Here is an 18764-nt window from a genome sequence, read left to right on the forward strand (position 1 = left end):
GAGAGATTTGCTTTTGAAGTAACAGGGCAGTTTTTTCTATTGATACTTGTAAAATACTTTATTAAATAATGTATCATCCATTGAAACCTCAATACCATCAAAACTAGCCATTGGATGTGGGCATTGTAACCACACAGGGGAAGACAAAAAATGCTATATCAGATTTCAAAGTATTTTATTATCAAAGCACATATATGTCACCATATACAATCCTGGGATTCATTTTCTCACAGGCATACTTAATAAGTCCAATAACCATAATAGAATCAATGAAAGACTGCACCAAGGATGACATCCAGTTTGCAAAAGACAACAGATGGCGCAAATACAAAAAGAAAGCAGTAATAATAATAATAACAGTAATAAGCAATAAATATTGAGAAGATGAGATGGGGAGTCCTTGAAAGTGAGCCCATAAGTTGTGGGAACAGTTCAGTGATGGGGCAAGTGTAGTTGAGTGAAGTTCTCCCCTCTGGTTCAGCAGCCTGATATTTGAGGGGTAATCAGTGTTTCTGAATTTGATGTTGTGAGTCCTGAGGCTGCTGTATCTTCTTCCTGATGGATCTTTGATTCCTCCTCCTGAAGTTAATAATCAGCTTCTTAGTCTTGCTGACATTGAGTGAGAGGTTATTGTTATGGCTCCACTTGGGCAGATTTTCATTCTCTCCTATATGGTGATTCGTCACCACCTTTGATTCAGCCTACAACAGTGGTGTCATCAGCAAGCTTAAATATGGCATTGGAGCTGTGCTTAGCCTCACAGTCATGTAAAGTGAGTAAAGCGGGAGCTAAGCACACAGCCTTGTGGTGATATTGTGGAGGAGATCTGTTGTCAATCTGACCTGAATGAGGTTTGCAAGTGCGGAAATCGAGCTCTAAATAAAAACGTTCATTTCTTATTAATGGGAAAATTGGTTTATGAACTTTTTTAGGGAATGTAAGCATTACCTAACCCAGGAACTACGTGTACTTGAAAGAGTTATAGGAATTCTATGTACTGCATAGAAATTGCAGCAGTTTTGCACAGTGAATTTGATCATTTCAGAACTGCCTTTACTGTTAGAGTGGTTACTTGAGGCTTTAGCTCTTCAGGGCTTCGGCAAGAAGTGGCTGGTCTGAGAGAAGGTGAAAAAGCTGCAGGGAGATTTTTTCCCCCAGTTTATTTATTGTTTTCCTTCTTTATAATTGCACAGTTAGAACAGTAGGGATGCCAGGCAGGATAGTGGACTGCTCCTCTTGTGGGATGTGGGAAGGCAGGGAGACCTCCAGAGCCCCTAACGACTACACCTGTGAGAAATGCATCCATCTGCGGCTTCTAACAATCTGCATTAAGGAGTTGGAGCTGGAACTGGATGAACTCTGCATCATTCAGAAGGCTGAGGGGGTGATAGATAGGATGTATAGAGAGCTAGAGACATCCAAGTTGCAAGGCACAGGAGGCTGGGTGACAGTTAGGGAGGGGTAAGGGTTTAATCAGCCAACGCAGAGTACCTCAGTGGCCATCCCTCTCAACAACAGGTATTCCACTTTGAATACTGTTGGGCTGGGAGGAATGACCTAGTGGAGGAAGGTCACAGCATCAGGTCTCTGATGCGGTCTGGCTCTGAGGCTCAGAAGGGAGGGTGAAGAAGAGGCGAGCTGTGGTGACATCGGACTCCTTAGTTAGGGGAACAGAAAGGAGACTCTGTCTGTGCACAAGAACGAGAATCCCAGATGCCCAGAACGGGTGCCAGTGTCTAGAACATCTCAGATTGAGTCCTCAGAATTTTTAATGGGGAGGTGAGCAGCCAAAGGTCGCGGTCCATGTAGGTGCCAGTGTCAAAGGTTGTGGTCCATGTAGGTACCAGTGACAAAGGTCGTGGCCCATGTAGGTACCAGTGTCAGAGGTCGTAGTCCATATAGGTACCAGTGACAAAGGTCGTGGTCCATGTAGGTACCAGTGACAAAGGCAGGAAGAGTGACAAGGTTTTGCGAAGTGAGTTCCAAGGAGTTAGTTGCTAAGTTAAAGGACATGACCTCCAGGCTTGTGATCGCAGGTTACCCATGCCACATGCTCGTGAGGTCAGAAAGAGGAAGATTATACAGTTTAGCATAAACACAAAATTATCTGCAGATGCTGGGGTCAAAGCAACACTCATAACACGCTCCAGCTCCTCCAGCATGTTGTGAGTGATACAGTTTAACATGTAGCTAAGGAATTGGTGTAAGAGGGAGGGCATAAGATTTTTAATCATTGGGCTCTCTTCCAGGGAAGGTGGGACTTATACAGAAGGTATAGTTTGCACCTGAACTGGAGGGGAACTAATAACCTATTGGGCAGGTTTGCTAATGCTGCATTGGGGCGGGGGGGGGGGGCACGGTTTAAACTAGAGTTGCAGGGGGATGGGAACCAGAGGATGTGGAGACAGGTCTTGTTAAAACCTCAGGAAAAGGTCAGGAATCAAAAGGTTGAGAATGTTGCGACTAATATTCTGAGCTGCCTATATTTCATTGCAAGATGTAGGAAAGGCAGATGATCTCAGAGCATCAATCAACACATGGAATTATGATAATGTAGCCATTAGTGAGACTTAGTTGCAGAGGAGGCAGGACTGACAGCTCAATATTCCGCGGTTCTGTTGTTTTAAATGCGACATAACAGAAGGGATTAAGGGGGAGGGATGGTGTTACTAGTAAGGGAAAATGTCATGGCAGTGCTCAGTCAGGACAGACAGAAGAACTCATTTAGTGAGGCTTTATGGGTGGAAATGAGGAATATGAAAGGTATGACTACATTAATAGGGCTTTATTATAGACCACCCAACTCTATGATATTTAGAAGAACAAATTTGTAGAAATATCTTACCTGCTGCAAGAAACATAAATAGTAGGTGATTTTAACTTTCCACACCTTGACTAGGACTCCCATACTGTAAAAGGACTAGATGAGATAGAGTTTGTCAAGTGTGTTCAGGAAAGTTTCCTTAATCAGTACATAGAAGTCTCAATGAGAGAGTGTGCGATACTTGATCTGCTATTGGAGAATGAAAGAGAGCAGGTGACAGAAGTTTGTGTAGAGGAACACTTTGCATCTAGTGATCATCATGTCATTAGTTTCAAGTAAATATGGAAAAAGATAGATACAGTCCATGGATTGAGATTCTAAATTGGAGAAAGGCCAATTTTGATGTTATCAGGAAGGATCTGGCAAGTGTGGATTAGGACAAGTTGTTTTCTGGCAAAGTGTACTTGGTAAGTGGGAGGCCTTCAAAAGTGAAATTTTGTGAGTACAAAGCTTGTACGTGGCTGTCAGAATAAAAGCTAAAGATAACAGATTTAAAGAAACTTGGGTTTCAGGAGACATTGAGGCCCAGGTTAAGAAAAAAAAAGGAGGTGCATAGCAGGTAGGAACAAAAGAGGTACTTATGGAGTATATGAAATGCAAGAGAACACTTAAGAAATAAATCAGGAGGGGTAAAAGAAGGCACGAGGTTGCCCTAGCAGACAAGGTGAAGGAGAATCCTAAGGGATTTTACAGATATGTTAAGAGCAAAAGGATAGTAAGGTAGAAAATGGGTCCTCTGGAAGATCCTTAATCTATATATTGAGTCAAAAGAGATGGGGGGGGTGGATCTGTATTTACTCAGGAGATAGACACAGAATCTACAGAAGTGAGGCAAGGCAGCTGCAAGGTCATGAACTACTTACAGATTACAGAAGAGTTTGCTGTCTTGAGGCAAATTAGGGTGGATAAATCCCCAGGACCTAATAACATGTTCCCTTGGACTCCGTGGGAGGCAAGTGCAGAAATTGTAGAGCTCCTCACAGAGATATTTAACTCATCCTTAGCAATAGGTGATTTACTAGAGGATTGGAGGATAGCTAATGTCGTTTCACTGTTTAAGAAAGGCTCTAGAAATAAACCAGGAAATTTTAGGCCGGTGAGCCTGACATCAGTAGTGGGAAAGTTATTGGAAGGCATTCTAAGGGAAGGGATATATGCATGTTTGGATAGACATAGACTGATTAGGGATCGTCAGCTTGGCTTTGTGTGTGGTTTGTGGTAGGCCATGTCTAACCAATCTTACAGTTTTTTTTAGGAAGTTATCAGGAAAGTTGATGAAGGGAAGGCAGTGGAGGTTATCTACATGGACTTTAGCAAGGTATTTGACAAGGTCACACATGGGAGGTTGGTCAAGAAGGTTTGGTCACTTGACATTCAAGATGAGGTAGCACATAGGACAGAGGGAGTAGACATTTTCCTCTCTTGACTAGAGGCCTGTGATGAGTGGAGTGCTGCAGGAATCAGTGCTGGGTCTGTTGTTGTTTGTCATCTATATCAATGATCTGGAAGATAATATGGTTAACTAGATCAGCAAATTTGTGGAGGACACCAAGACTGGGGGTTTAGTGGACAGTGAGGAAGACATTTAGAGCTTGCAGCGAGATCTGGACCAGCTGGAAAAATGGGCTGAAAAATGTCAGATGGAATTTAATGCAGACAAGCACAAGGCGTTGTACTTCCAACCGGGGTAACCAACCAGGGTAGGTCTTACACAGAGAAACGGCAGGGCACTGAAGAATGCAGTAGAACAAAGGGATCTGGGAATGCAGGTCCATAATCCCTTGAAATTGGTGTCACAGCTAGATAGGGTCGTAAAGAAAACTTTTCCCACTTTGGCCTTCATAAGTTGAAGTGATGAGTACAGGAGATGGGATATTATGTTGTAGTTGAATTAGATGTTGGTAAGGCCTAATTTGGAGTATTGTGTGGAGTTTTGGTCACTTGCCTATGGGAAAGATGTAAATAAGGTTGAAAGAATACAGAGAAAATTTACAATGATGTTGCCAGGACTGGACAACATGAGTTATAAGGAAAGATTGAGTAGGTTAGCACTTTATTCCTTGGAACACAGAAGAATGAGGGGAGATTTGATAGAAGTATATAAAATTATGAGGGGTATAGATGAGGTAAATGCAAGAAGGCTTTTTTCCACTGAGGTTGAGTGGGACTACAACCAGAGGTCATGGGTTAAGGGTGAAAGGTGAAAAGTTTAAGCGGAATCTTCTTCACTCAGAGGGTTGTGAGAGTGCAGAACGAGCTGCCAGCACAAGTGGTGCTTGTGAGCTCAATTTCAATGTTTGAGAGACGTTTGGATAGGCACATGGATGGAAGGGGTATGGAGGGCCATGGCCCAGATGCAGTTCGATGGGTGTAGGCAGTTTAAATGGTTCAGCACTGACTAAATGAGCTGAAGTGCCTATTTCTGTGCTATATTTTCTATGGCACTATACATTCTCAATTATGGAAATAACTAATTCTTCTTTCTTCTATATACTTGTGAACACTGATTAATCATCTCATATAGCTTCCACATTGAAGTGGTCTAGGTTAGGTGCTTAACAGCATTAATTTTCTTTCATATACTTTTATGGCAAGTGATCATCTTATTTTCACTTAAGTGTAGCGTCTGTGGAAGCAAAGAGCTGGTCAATGTTTTGGGTCAAAAGCCAGCAGGATTGAGAGTGTAGAGGGGACATCGCCAATATAAAGTAATTATATCTCTTCCACTATTTAAAGAGCAGGTCTTCCATCTACTTCTACCTCATGATGCTCACCCAGTCTTTGAAGACAAGGAGAAGGAAAGTACCACCTGCTCCTGGATCTGGCCATGACAACAGCCCCAGGCTGCTATCCATGAGCAGGTTCAGTTTACTATCATCTGCTGCTCTGTTTATGCCGAGGTGTCCCTGGAGATGGAGTACAACTTGTCCACCTGCATACACAGGTGTGCTCTTCTCACTGAGCACTGGTGAGACTAGAGAGCATCTTAATCTTCTGGGACAAGGATTTGAATTATTTTATGCTTCCTTTTCCTGCCCATTAACATAATTTTTCTACAAATCAGAATCTAATGGGTAGGAAAAACAAAGCAATGATTCCAAAAAAGAAACAAGGCATTCTCTAATTTCTATTTTAGGGTATGACGCAGTAAGGTTTCAGTCCTCAATCTGTTTCTAGGAAGGCGCCATGGTTTCTTTCCACAAACAAGAGGAGATCTGCAGATGCTGGGAATCCAGGCAACATACAAAATGCGGGAGAAACTCAGCAGGGCAGGCAGCATCTATTGTAAAGAGAAAACAGTTTAGGTTTTCATCAGGACACAGGTGGATGCTTTACTCTTTCCCATAGATGCTGTCTGGCCTGCTGTGTTTCTCCAGCATTTTGAATGTGTTACCATTCTCTTCTTGTTTAATATCCCTACTAAAGGCCCTGGTCATCAGTAAAGGGACTTAAGCTGCTTGTTGTACTCCACGTTGACTTCACTCAGCCCCCAGATATATACTTGCACAGTTTAGTCTCCAGGCCTTCTTTAAAATGTAGGTGTGGTAAAATTGGAGTTTGGGATCCCGATGTTAAATAACTTACTGAAATCACGAAAGAGTAGGACAGGAAGAAAACTGCTAGAAAAAGACTACTACAAGGGCAGATTTATCACAATCTGCAGCATGTGCTTCCATATTAAACGTGACATTTTCCGAGCCTATTTCATACTGAAACTGTATTTAGTTAAAATGTACATGTGCAAATTGTTTGCTTTTAATTTTAATACTGCAAGATTTAACAGTTTGTTAGAATTTAACGTTCAAAAGAATATTTTTATTCCGTTGATAAATGTACAATTCCTGTACGTTAGTAGGGCTCCTAGGACTTGATGTTTCAATCCCAATGGTAAGTTGGCACTCTCGATGTTGACAGTGGGCTTGGAGTGGTGACAAGGAGGGAGGGTATGTATGTCATCGGGGTCATCAGGTGGGCACCCTCCTTCTTTGACGTTTCGTTGATAAGCCCACGACGTCTCCAGAGGGCTCAGCGGTGCTACCTGGCGTCCCAGATACTCCCCCCTCAGTTCCATACCCTCCTGTCTTCATCTTGCAGCCCAGTTGTTGTCTTTCCTTTTAATCCAAATCCAATTGCTGCTTTCTTCTGCTGCATTTGACAAAGACTTGATTGCTTGTTGGAGGGAGTGACCCCTCACCCCCATCTTCTTCAATAGGGTTTAGGCGTTCAGTTGCAGCTTTTCTTAAAAAAGTGCACTAAATTTTATGGTATTCTTCATTTGCATAAAATAACATTGGTGTTCAATGGTTTGTCCAAACTATTTGCATTCTAAGCAATTTTAAACCAGTGCATTTGATACATTGCCTCTTCTCACCCGAAAGCAGATTTCTAGTGAATATACTGTACAATTTACTGGCACTGGTCGCAATCCCTCCCTTTTTATACGCTTAATACCAGTTGACAAAATCCTTTCAGCTACAAAAATACAAAAGATAAACCTGGGATTAGTGGGGGTTGGGGCTGTTGAAATCCGCGTGAAACATTGGACCCAACGCATTGCATCCCATGACCATCTCATCCCGCATTCAAGAGAAATAATTATGTATTAACAAAACAAGCTGACTTAGACAAGTTGTCTAATCAGCAGCTGTTCTGTCACTGCAGAATAATAGATTGTTAACCACAATTGATGCAGTGCAGTCAGCAAACGAAACGAGTTTGATCACGTTAAGTTTTGCCTGCACTACTGCTTGGTGGTCGGTAAACATCGTAGGAATGCGCAAAACGTGCCACGCGAGTACAGCAGGGGTAAACTTTTATAAACCCCCAACTCGTTTACAATCAACATCAAACATTAAGTTGACAGTATTGTTTTATTAAACAGCTGTTTTGTAATAGCGGAATAATGTTGACAACCACCGACAGATCTATTGATTGTGTTCAGTTCATTGAGAAGCATTTTCCAGAGGATTTGACGCAATATACGCCGAACCTTACACTGAAATTCTCTGTGGCTGGATCCTCGATCCCGTGTAAATGTTGGGGTGCAGAAACTCAGTCAAAACAACTTCCAGTTTCATAGATATAACCCATATTTTCCCCGGAAATTAGCGCTTAAAAATCAATTATCTCTTTTTCTGTTGTGCGTTCAAATATACCGCGTTCGTAACCATGACTACAGTTTCTGTATAAAAAGAACAGCCTCCCGATTATTTGGTGCTTTATCCTTAGATTGACCGAGAAATAAAGCTAGACGGCGAAAGAAATGTATTTTATGTATGAATAAAGATGCGTTTAAAATGATGCTCACGTGGTACACTGGCGTCTTAAGCTAAGAGTATGTCTCCTCGGTTTTTGCCGTCCCCTGAGGATGAAAGCTGCGGGTGAAGGAGGATGAGTGTGTGCGAATCCCGCCTGCTGCCAATGTCCCGGAGCTCCTCCTGATGGCTGCACGGCAGCGGTGGCTCAATGTGAAGAAGACAGAGAACGTTCGCACTCAGACTGCCGCTACGGAACCCGGTAAGCCCTTTTTTTCCTAGTGGAAACTCTCAATACGCATCCATCCGAAAACAATGCTTTAAAAATAAAAAAAAATTGTAAGTTCAATCAAGATTTACAAGATTGTTTTCACTAGTGGTTATCTGTACACAGGTAGCGATGAGGGAACATTAAAAACATCACCTGTACGTGATCAAACTGCATTTGGGGAGGCGAGTGCCTCGAAGGTATTCAATGTAGGCAAAGATTAACAAATATACTGCGGAACACATGTCGTCTCGTGCGTTTTAGTAAAAGCTTGGAAACGTTGCTGTGAAATGTTAGATGGACCGTACATAGTTCATTGGTTGTTTTCCTTGATTCATTTAAAAGATGTATGATAACTGATATCCCTTTCCCTTCTATGAAGGGATGTAAGGCTGCGGACTTCGTTCTCTGACACCAAACTGATGAATAATCACCTGCAGTGAATCGGAGCAATATTGCTGAAATTCACAGTTTGATTTGTACCTCCCCTGCGCTTCTGATCTTTCGTCAAAGACAAAAGGGCAAGAATCCCTTTAATCTGTCGTAATGTAAGACTATAAGAAGATTGCCGCTGTTGGGTCAGACCAAATCTTAATTGAACGCAAGCTAAAAGAGCTCATTGTAATTGTTGGTGGTTATATTTTATCTTCTCCCTATCTGCTCGGATGACACTGGGCTGGAGATTTTTCGGTATTACTCGGCTTTACCTGAACGTGAATTTAAATTCCGAACTGCGGTTACTTCATCCCTTTTCCAAAGAATCGTGAACTTGTTGGCTAGGGTCTGGTAGACTGCAGTTCCACGTCGACATTCTCGAAACCAGGAATGAGCTAACTGACCCGTGAAACCCATTTGCCCATTTATTGTATTGGTGTATATGCCCCGGAGGAAGACAGAGACCGTTGTCCCAGGTGAATATTTCCCCTTCCTTGCTTTGGGAAGACTTAGGACAGTGTTATTTACACTAATCCTATCAATACCCACCCATCGGTTCCCGTTTAACGATGACCCGTACATTGAAGCACAACCTGGGTCTCTGGAGTTTGAAAGTGTGGAAAAGCCCCTTTTCTAAACTGCGTGGTGGTATCCGGCTCTGCCACTGTGACAGCGAGATGGAAAAAGATTGCAGTAGCGGGAAACAAATGAAGGCCATTGCGGTGGACCCTATTCGCACCCCATCTCCTCTTGCTGCAGTTACCAGCAGGGGTCACTGGACTGTGATTTAAAAACCCGAGCTTCGGCAGATTATTATTTTCTCTTTCCCCTCCCTTTCTGCTACTACAGGAGAGGCAGATTTCATCCAGAACGTTAGGGAGTAAGACTGCAGTCCTCGCGGCTCTCGGTAAAGCGGCGCAAAGACAAGTCTTGTTTCATATTTAAGTACATTTATCATTGGGTTTAATCCAATTGTGCATGTGATTTTAAAATGCCTAATTATTATAATCGCCCATTAACACTCAATATATTCAGCTGTTTAAATGTTTTTTTTTAATATTTTGCAGGGCGTTAAAACTTGCATCAATTCCACCACCAGCAGAAAACAAATTTCATTTTAAAGTATGAGTCGGCTTTCATACGCCTTTCCTCGCAAAGTCATGAAGACGGGTAGTGAATGAAGAATTCTGCTATAAACATTCGTTTAAAAAAATAGACACAACTTTTCCTGTAAAGTCAAGAAGAGGCTAGCCATGAATTCGAAGAGCTTCAGCGCGGAAGTTGTGGAGATGGGCCTGTGTTGTAGAGAGCAGCAACATTCTCCGGATCCCCGGTTCTTCCGAAGGCACAGGTACCAGGTCAAGAGGAAACTGAGACTGTCGCGAATTGTGGGCTTTTGTCTCGGTTTAATGGCTCTCAGCGCGTTCTCGATCTTATTCAGTGCCTTTGCCTGGACATCAACCAACTCAGCAAAACCACAGGTCCAACGCAGAACTCTACTGGGGTTCGAGGAAAAGCAGAAAATATTCAAGCTTCAAAATTATACCGCCAGGTCCGAACTGGCTTTGAGGTACGAAGTGCCGGCAGCCACGTCCCCTGAGAATAATAGCGCCAACGTTGGAGACTATCCTAGAGATATTTTTACAGTGGAGCAACGAAGGAAAGGAGCTGTCCTACTCCACATCATTGGCATGATTTACATGTTTATAGCCTTAGCCATTGTGTGCGATGAGTTTTTTGTACCGTCATTGACAGTAATCATTGATAAACTGAAAATATTGGATGATGTGGCGGGGGCAACTTTTATGGCAGCAGGCGGATCAGCCCCGGAGCTCTTCACTTCCTTAATAGGAGTTTTTATATCTCACAGCAACGTTGGGATTGGGACCATAGTGGGTTCCGCAGTGTTCAACATCCTGTTTGTAATCGGAATGTGTGCTGTATTCTCCAGAGAAATTTTGTACCTTACCTGGTGGCCACTGTTCAGAGATGTGACCTTTTATATTATTGACCTAATTTTACTTATTGTGTTCTTCCTGGATAACGCCATTGTTTGGTGGGAGAGTGTGGTTTTGTTGTTAGGCTATGGATGCTATGTGACCTTCATGAAGTTCAACACTAAGATTGAAAAATGGGTGAAAACGAAACTAAACAGGAACAAAGTAGTAGAAGCCACAGCAACAGATGGCGATGAAAAGGTATGTGTGGTTGTATTTTATAAATTTATTTATAATAGAAGTAAGGAGTGGCCTTTGATAATCCCAAGGGCCCTATGTACTGGGTTAAAATCTGCAGATGTTAGAAATCTGAAATATAAAAAGAAACAAAGTTATGGGAACTCTCCACAGTTCAAGCACTGTCTGTAGAAAGAGAGTTTGCATTACCAGGATGCTTCCTGGTTTAGAGAGTATGCATTATGATCAGAGATTAAGGGAGCTAGGGCTTTACTCTTTGGAGAGAAGGAGGATGAGAGGAGACATGATAGAGGTGATAATAAGAGGAATGGATAGCCATCGCCTCTTACCCAGTGCACAACTGCTCAATACAAGGGGACATGGCTTTAAGGTAAGGGGTGGGAAGTTCAAGGGGGATATTAGAGGAAGGTTTTTTTTACTCAGAGAGTGGTTGGTGCATGGAATGTGGAATGCACTGCCTGAGTCAGTGGTGGAAACACTCATGAAGTTTAAGTGACTACTAGACAGACATATGGAGGATTTAAGGTGGGGAGGGGTTATATGGGTGGCAGGGTTTGAGGGTCAGCACAACATTGTGGGCCAAAGGGCCTGTAATGTGCTGTACTGTTCTATGTTCTATTACTATTACTATTAAAGGTTAAAGATCCTTCTTTGAAAATGAGAAAGGGTCATTCTTGTGTGACTACAATTCCTAACAATTATCTGGACACAGGAAAGGGAAGGACTGGACACTGAGTGGAACGATTCTGAAACTGAGCAAGTAGAGATCACAGCAGGATCAAGCATCTGAAACCTATACTGTATTATAACAGGATATTTTGAAGCAAATCAACTACATTAATAGATGGTCCGAATCATTGAGTAGAGAAAAGATATTTCAGCTAGAAGCATCTTAGATGAACTCCATTCAGCCCATTCTGGCAGGACGCTTGCTATATCATTTTGTAAGGTCTGTCTCGCTTTAAGTTATGTGTTTTTATTTCTGGTGCATTGGTGTGTGCTGCTGCCTAAAATTGAAACATTGCATCAATTAACCAGCCTGCAGGAGTTGCTGCAATTTTAACCAATTAGTAGTTTATATATTTGGTAAGGGTCCAAAAGCTGGGTCTGTCCTGAATAATCAGTTGCAATTTCAGGAATTAAAATGAACAACTCAATACAGTAGGTTGGCTGTAATTGTAATCAGTACACTTATTTAAGAACATTTATGCAATCCGAATGTGAAATTAAATCTAAATAAAGGGGGCTGGGTGTTATTACACAGAATCTAATTGACCCTTTGATGTCCTCAGTATTGACTATCATGGAAGTTAAGTATAATGACACAGAGGTAACAGTGGAGAGTGATCAGTTCCCAACAAAAGTTTGAGAATATGGCAGGTTTTAGATTTTTAGATCATTGGGATTTCTTCTGGGGAAGGTGGGACCTGTACAGATTGGATGGGTTGCACCTGAACTCGAGGGGGAAGCAATATCCTTGCAGGTAGGTTTGCTAGCATGGTTCGGGAGGGTTTAAACTAAGGCGAGGGGGATGGGACCCAGAGCGATAGAGCAGTGAAAGAAGTGCATGGAGTAAAGCCAGATCTAACATATAGAGAGGCTTTGAGGAAAGAGAAGCAGAATAAATGGTGTAAAGACAGTAAGGTAGAAGGGCTGAAATGTGTGTACCGCAATGCAAGAAGCATCAGGAACAGAGGTGATGAACTGAGAGCTTGGATACATACATGGAATTATGATGTAGTGGCCATTACAGAGACTTGGCTAGCACCAGGGCAGGAATGGATTCTCAATATTCCTGGATTTCAGTGCTTTAAAAGGGATAGAGAGGGCGGGAAAAGGGGAGGAGGGGTGGCATTACTGGTCAGGGATACTATTACAGCTACAGAAAGGGTGGGTAATGTAGCAGGAACCTCTTTTGAGCCAATATGGGTGGAAGTCAGGAACAGGAAGGGAGCAGTTACTCTACTGGGGGTATTCTATAGGCCCCCGGTAGCAACAGAGATACAGAGGAGTAAATTGGGAGGCAGATTTTGGAAAGGTGCAAAAATAACAGGGTTGTTATCATGGGTGACTTTAACTTCCCTAATATTGATTGGCACCTGATTAGTTCCAAGGGTTTAGATGGGGCAGAATTTGTTAAGTGTGTCCAGGATGGATTCCTGTCACGGTATGTGGACAGGCCAACCAGGGGGAATGCCATACTAGATCTAGTACTAGGTAATGAACCGGGTCAGGTCACAGATCTCTCAGTGGGTGAGCATCTGGGGGACAGTGACCACCGCTCCCTGGCCTTCATAATTATCATGGAAAAGGATAGAATCAAAGAGGACAGGAAAATTTTTAATTGGGGAAAGGCAATTTATGAGGCTATAAGACTAGAACTTGTGGGTGTGAATTGGGATGATGTTTTTGCAGGGAAATGTACTATGGACATGTGGTCGATGTTTAGAGATCTCTTGCGGGATGTAAGGGATAAATTTGTCCCGGTAAGGAAGATAAAGAATGGTAGGGTGAAGGAACCATGGGTGACAAGTGAGGTGGAAAACCTGGTCAGGTGGAAGGAGGCAGCATACATGAGGTTCAGGAAGCAAGGATCAGATGGGTCTATTGAGGAATCTAGGGAAGCAAGAAAGGTGCTTAAGAAGGGGCTGAGAAGAGCAAGAAGGGGGCATGAGAAGGCCTTGGTGAGTAGGGTAAAGGAAAACCCCAAGGCATTCTTCAATTATGTGAAGAAAAAAAGGATGACAGGAGTGAAGGTAGGACCGATTAGAGATAAAGGTGGGAAGATGTGCCTGGAGGCTGTGGAAGTGAGTGAGGTCCTCAATGAATACTTCTCTTAAGTATTCACCAATGAGAGGGAACTTGATGGTGAGGACAATATGAGTGAGGTTGATGTTCCGGAGCATGTTGATATTAAGGGAGAGGAGGTGTTGGAGTTGTTAAAATACATTAAGACAGATAAGTCCCCGGGGCCTGATGGAATATTCCCCAGGCTGCTCCACGAGGTGAGAGAAGAGATTGCTGAGCCTCTGGCTAGGATCTTTATGTCCTCGTTGTCCACGGGAATGGTACCGGAGGATTGGAGGGAGGTGAATGTTGTTCCCTTGTTCAAAAAAGGTAGTAGGGATAGTCCGGATAATTATAGACCAGTGAGCCTTACGTCTGTGGTAGGAAAGCTGTTGGAAAAGATTTTTAGAGATAGGATCTATAGGCATTTAGAGAATCATGGTCTGATCAGGGACAGTCAGCATGGCTTTGTGAAGGGCAGATCGTGTCTAACAAGCCTGATAGAGTTCTTTGAGGAGGTGACCAGGCATATAGATGAGGGTAGTGCAGTGGATGTGATCTATATGGATTTTAGTAAGGCATTTGACAAGATTCCACATGGTACGCTTATTCAGAAAGTTAGAAGGCATGGGATCCAGGGAAGTTTGGCCAGGTGGATTCAGAATTGGCTTGCCTGCAGAAGACAGAGGGTGGTGGTGGAGGGAGTACATTCAGATTGGAGGATTGTCACTAGTGGTGTCCCACAAGGATCTGTTCTGGGACCTCTACTTTTCGTGATTTTTATTAATGACCTGGATGTGGGGGTAGAAGCAACACACATCAAAGTTGCTGGTGAACACAGCAGGCCAGGCAGCATCTATAGGAAGAGGCGCAGTCGACGTTTCAGGCCGAGACCCTTCGTCAGGACTAACAGGGTCTCAGCCTGAAACGTCGACTGCGCCTCTTCCTATAGATGCTGCCTGGCCTGCTGCGTTCACCAGCAACTTTGATGTGTGTTGCTTGAATTTCCAGCATCTGCAGAATTCCTGTTGTTTGTGGGGGTAGAAGGGTGGGTTGGCAAGTTTGCAGACGACACAAAGGTTGGTGGTGTTGTAGATAGTGTAGAGGATTGTCAAAGATTGCAGAGAGACATTGATAGGATGCAGAAGTGGGCTGAGAAGTGGCAGATGGAGTTCAACCCAGAGAAGTGTGAGGTGGTACACTTTGGAAGGACAAACTCCAAGGCAGAATACAAAGTAAATGGCAGGATACTTGGTAGTTTGGAGGAGCAGAGGGATCTCGGGGTACATGTCCACAGATCCCTGAAAGTTGCCTCACAGGTGGATAGGGTAGTTAAGAAAGCTTATGGGGTGTTAGCTTTCATAAGTCGAGGGATAGAGTTTAAGAGTCGCGATGTAATAATGCAGCTGTATAAAACTCTGGTTAGGCCACACTTGGAGTATTGTGTCCAGTTCTGGTCGCCTCACTATAGGAAGGACGTGGAAGCATTGGAAAGGGTACAGACAAGATTTACCAGGATGCTGCCTGGTTTAGAGAGCATGCGTTATGATCAGAGATTAAGGGAGCTAGGGCTTTACTCTTTGGAGAGAAGGAGGATGAGAGGAGACATGATAGAGGTGTACAAGATAATAAGAGGAATAGATAGAGTGGATAGCCAGCGCCTCTTCCCCAGGGCACCACTGCTCAATACAAGAGGACATGGCTTTAAGGTAAGGGGTGGGAAGTTCAAGGGGGGTATTAGAGGAAAGTTTTTTACTCAGAGAGTGGTTGGTGCTTGGAATGCACTGCCTGAGTCAGTGGTGGAGGCAGATACACTAGTGAAGTTTAAGAGACTACTAGACAGGTATATGGAGGAATCTAAGGTGGGGGCTTATAGGGGAGGCAAGGTTTGAGGGTTGGCACAACATTGTGGGCCGAAGGGCCTGTACTGTGCTGTACTATTCTATGTTCTATGAGCTCTGTTTTAGCCATTGCACCACATGTGAAGACTGTTTGGTATAGTCTTTGTTTCCCTAAACCAATCCATTTGTAGCACTGAAAATTTCTAAGTGTACAATTCACAGGAAGTAAATAGACCTGGTTTCCAGTTTTCACTTGCATCTTTTTTTAAACAAGTGTGTATCTATTGAAATTCACCTCAATGCACAACATAGAAAGATTTATTAAATTACTCCCGATTAGATTGGTAAGTTCACATACCAATGGTTTTCTATGAAGCACGAAGCAAGCAAAAGTCTGCAAGAAAAGAAGGTATCTGAGCTCATTTCCATTGTGGTTTCTTCCACTATTTTAATTAGTGTTTTTTTTGTTTTGGGCATACTATTATGTTAATACAATGCTATTCCTATTCTGTTATAATCTTTCCCTTCTCTATCTTTTGACTTTCTCCTTCTCTTCAATATGATGGTTAATTGAAGGAAAGTAATTGTTTGCTGCTTGCAGATTTGAGCTAGCAAATAAGATTGTGATTTACTGACTGGGGGAACATTGGAGTAAGCCTAAATCCTGCCATAATAGAGAAGCAAGTTCCAAAAGGTCTAATTTTCTCACATGAAGAATGAATACAGTGGTAGGAGCTGAGTGTTGTTTAAATCTATAGGATCCATGTGATAGATAAGATCCTTACGACAGATAGCAGCTTGTGCCAATATTTCAATGGTGTGCCTTCTATGGTGCTTCTGCACAGCACAAACTGACATGATTAGTATAGAAGTTAGATTTATTTTGATTAATGCTAATTATTAAATAATATATAAACTTTGCAGGTTGCGTAGTGATAACCAGTTTGTGGACTGTGCACTTCAAAGAAGCAGAAATGACTAGTTTTCTCTTCAGCATTCCAATATGATCTCCTAAGATGTCATTAGTATTGAGTACTAACATCTAATCTTGATCATTAAAAGGAAAATAGTCATTTTGATCCCTGTTTAAAAACTGGATATACTCTGTGGAAGTAGAAAATGTTGTAACTAAGGTCAGCCACCCTGCACGTGCATAGACCTGCATATTTTGATTTAGAATGGAATGGTCTTATCAAGAGTTATCAAAGTTATTTGGCACATTTCCAGCATTATAAAACACTTAAAATACTATTTTTGATAATGTAATAGAATAGGTTCAGATTTTATTATATTAATGTGACACACTTAGAAATGGATTAAATGCAGTGTTTAAGTGTATGTTTTGGATCTACACTTACTTCCTGACAGCATTTGCAGAGGTTCTGTGATTTGAAAATGTTTTTTAAAAAATTTTATCTTTTGCAATAATCCTACTAATTAAAAAACTTATTTTTGAAATGTTTTCAGGAAACAAACAAATAATAATTGTCATAGTAATTCTTGCTTTCTGGAAGTCACATATCCTGATATTAATATTTTTATATGCAGCATTATGTGAGGTACGTCCCTGAGATAAATGGGGAATGTGTGAATGTATAAATAGTTAGCACTGTGGAGCTAGTGGATAATGGTGGTTTACTGTGGATATAGCTGTTGTCATATATAGTGTATGGGAGTAACTGCTTAAAGCTATGTTTTCACTTCCATCTGGGTTGCAACAGCTGTACTTGTTTTGAGAAGAGAAGATAATTGTTAAATTATGTCCACTAGTTTTGCTTTTCCTCTTGTAGAGAAATGTGTGCCATGTCTCTTCCCTTGGCTAGACAGCTGAGGTGAATAGCTCACTCTGAGGAATTACAATATAAACTCTCATCCTGGCTCCAGCATGCATTGTCCCTGGTGCAATTCCAGGCCATGCCATGACAATACATGAAAAACTGAGTGAATTCTTGCAAAATGATTAATGTTAGTCATTGCACTGTAACCATGTGCCAATATACAAACAAATACAACAGATTTTCATCAAGCTGATTTTCTAATCAGGATACTACATTTTCTGGTTTGGCATCTTCAGTAAATATTCCACTCTTTTTGAAACTGTTTAGCTTATGAAGAAAAATTGATGTGTCGAAGTTTATCACACAGATTTGCACACAGTTAGCTAAGGAAGGAACATTTCTAGGTGATTGGAGTCTGTACAGAGCTCTTATGATCTAATGTGAATCATGTGACCCTATCCCCCTTTTTTTGAGAATGTGCCTTGTAATTGGTATTTCCCAGACACGTACATGAACAATCAAACACTCAAGGTTGAAAGTAGTACAAAATATCTGGTGACGGTAGAGGCATGATCAAAACTATATACAGTGAAATTTTGCAAACAATGCATCTCCTGTAAACAGTAATGACAGTGTTGGAGTGCATGCTTCTCGTTAGCTGGGTGATACTTTTACTGCATTAACTGAGCTTTACTTTTCGTGTGAGTGAGAACATTGCAGCAACAACAGGTGACTGGGTCAGGGACAGATTAGGTGAATTTGAGAAATGGATTTTGAAATTTATAGCTTGCCTAAGGGCAACAAACAGTGTGTGAGGCACTGTCTAATCTTTGTATGTTCAGAAGGCTTCCTGTTTACAGGAGACACTTGTAAAGCACTGTCTGAATATTCCTGATCTAATCTGATTTAATCAAATGATGTTGAACCTTAAATCAATAGTCAATAGTCCAAAACTGATGCAATTTCAGAGCATGGGTTTAGATTTGCCCATGCTAAACCCCGTGTGTGTGTGTGTGTGTGTGTGTGTGTGTGTGTGTGTGTGTGTGTGTGTATGTGTGTGTGTGTGTTGCTTTTTAAAGCTCATGCTGAATTACTAACATGTTTTCTTGAGGATTCGAAGATGTGATTGACGGTTTACCAGCATCAGTTCAGAAGAGATTCTGGTTGCTGCTGTTTCCCAGTGAGTAATGGTGGAAAGAAGCACATGAGATAGGTGGTATGAATCTTGAAGTTACTAGTTAAAACCTAGTGACTGAGCAATTTGATTTAAAGCTATTAATCTATTACATACATTTTTAAATTTGCTACTTTGTTCATAAATTTTATTTTTGGCTTTTTCACATTGCTGTTTCAAACTGTCCAGTTGCTCTTTTATTACATT

The 18764-nt window shown here is 41.9% G+C and overlaps 1 protein-coding gene across 3 annotated transcripts in view; it reads left to right on the forward strand.

The window, feature by feature from the left end:
• The first annotated feature begins 8034 nt into the window (after positions 1-8034).
• Positions 8035-18764, forward strand: part of slc24a2 (solute carrier family 24 member 2) — a 259466-nt gene continuing 248736 nt past the window's right edge. For all 3 annotated transcript variants that reach the window (XM_063069018.1, XM_063069019.1, XM_063069020.1), the window contains exons 1-2: positions 8035-8341; positions 9850-10980. In XM_063069018.1, coding sequence (XP_062925088.1) covers positions 10036-10980 — 945 coding nt within the window. In that variant the 5' untranslated portion in view covers positions 8035-8341; positions 9850-10035. The remainder of the gene's footprint in view (positions 8342-9849; positions 10981-18764) is intronic.

Source organism: Mobula hypostoma, chromosome 16 (assembly GCF_963921235.1).
Source record: "Mobula hypostoma chromosome 16, sMobHyp1.1, whole genome shotgun sequence".
Lineage (NCBI taxonomy): Eukaryota > Metazoa > Chordata > Chondrichthyes > Myliobatiformes > Myliobatidae > Mobula > Mobula hypostoma.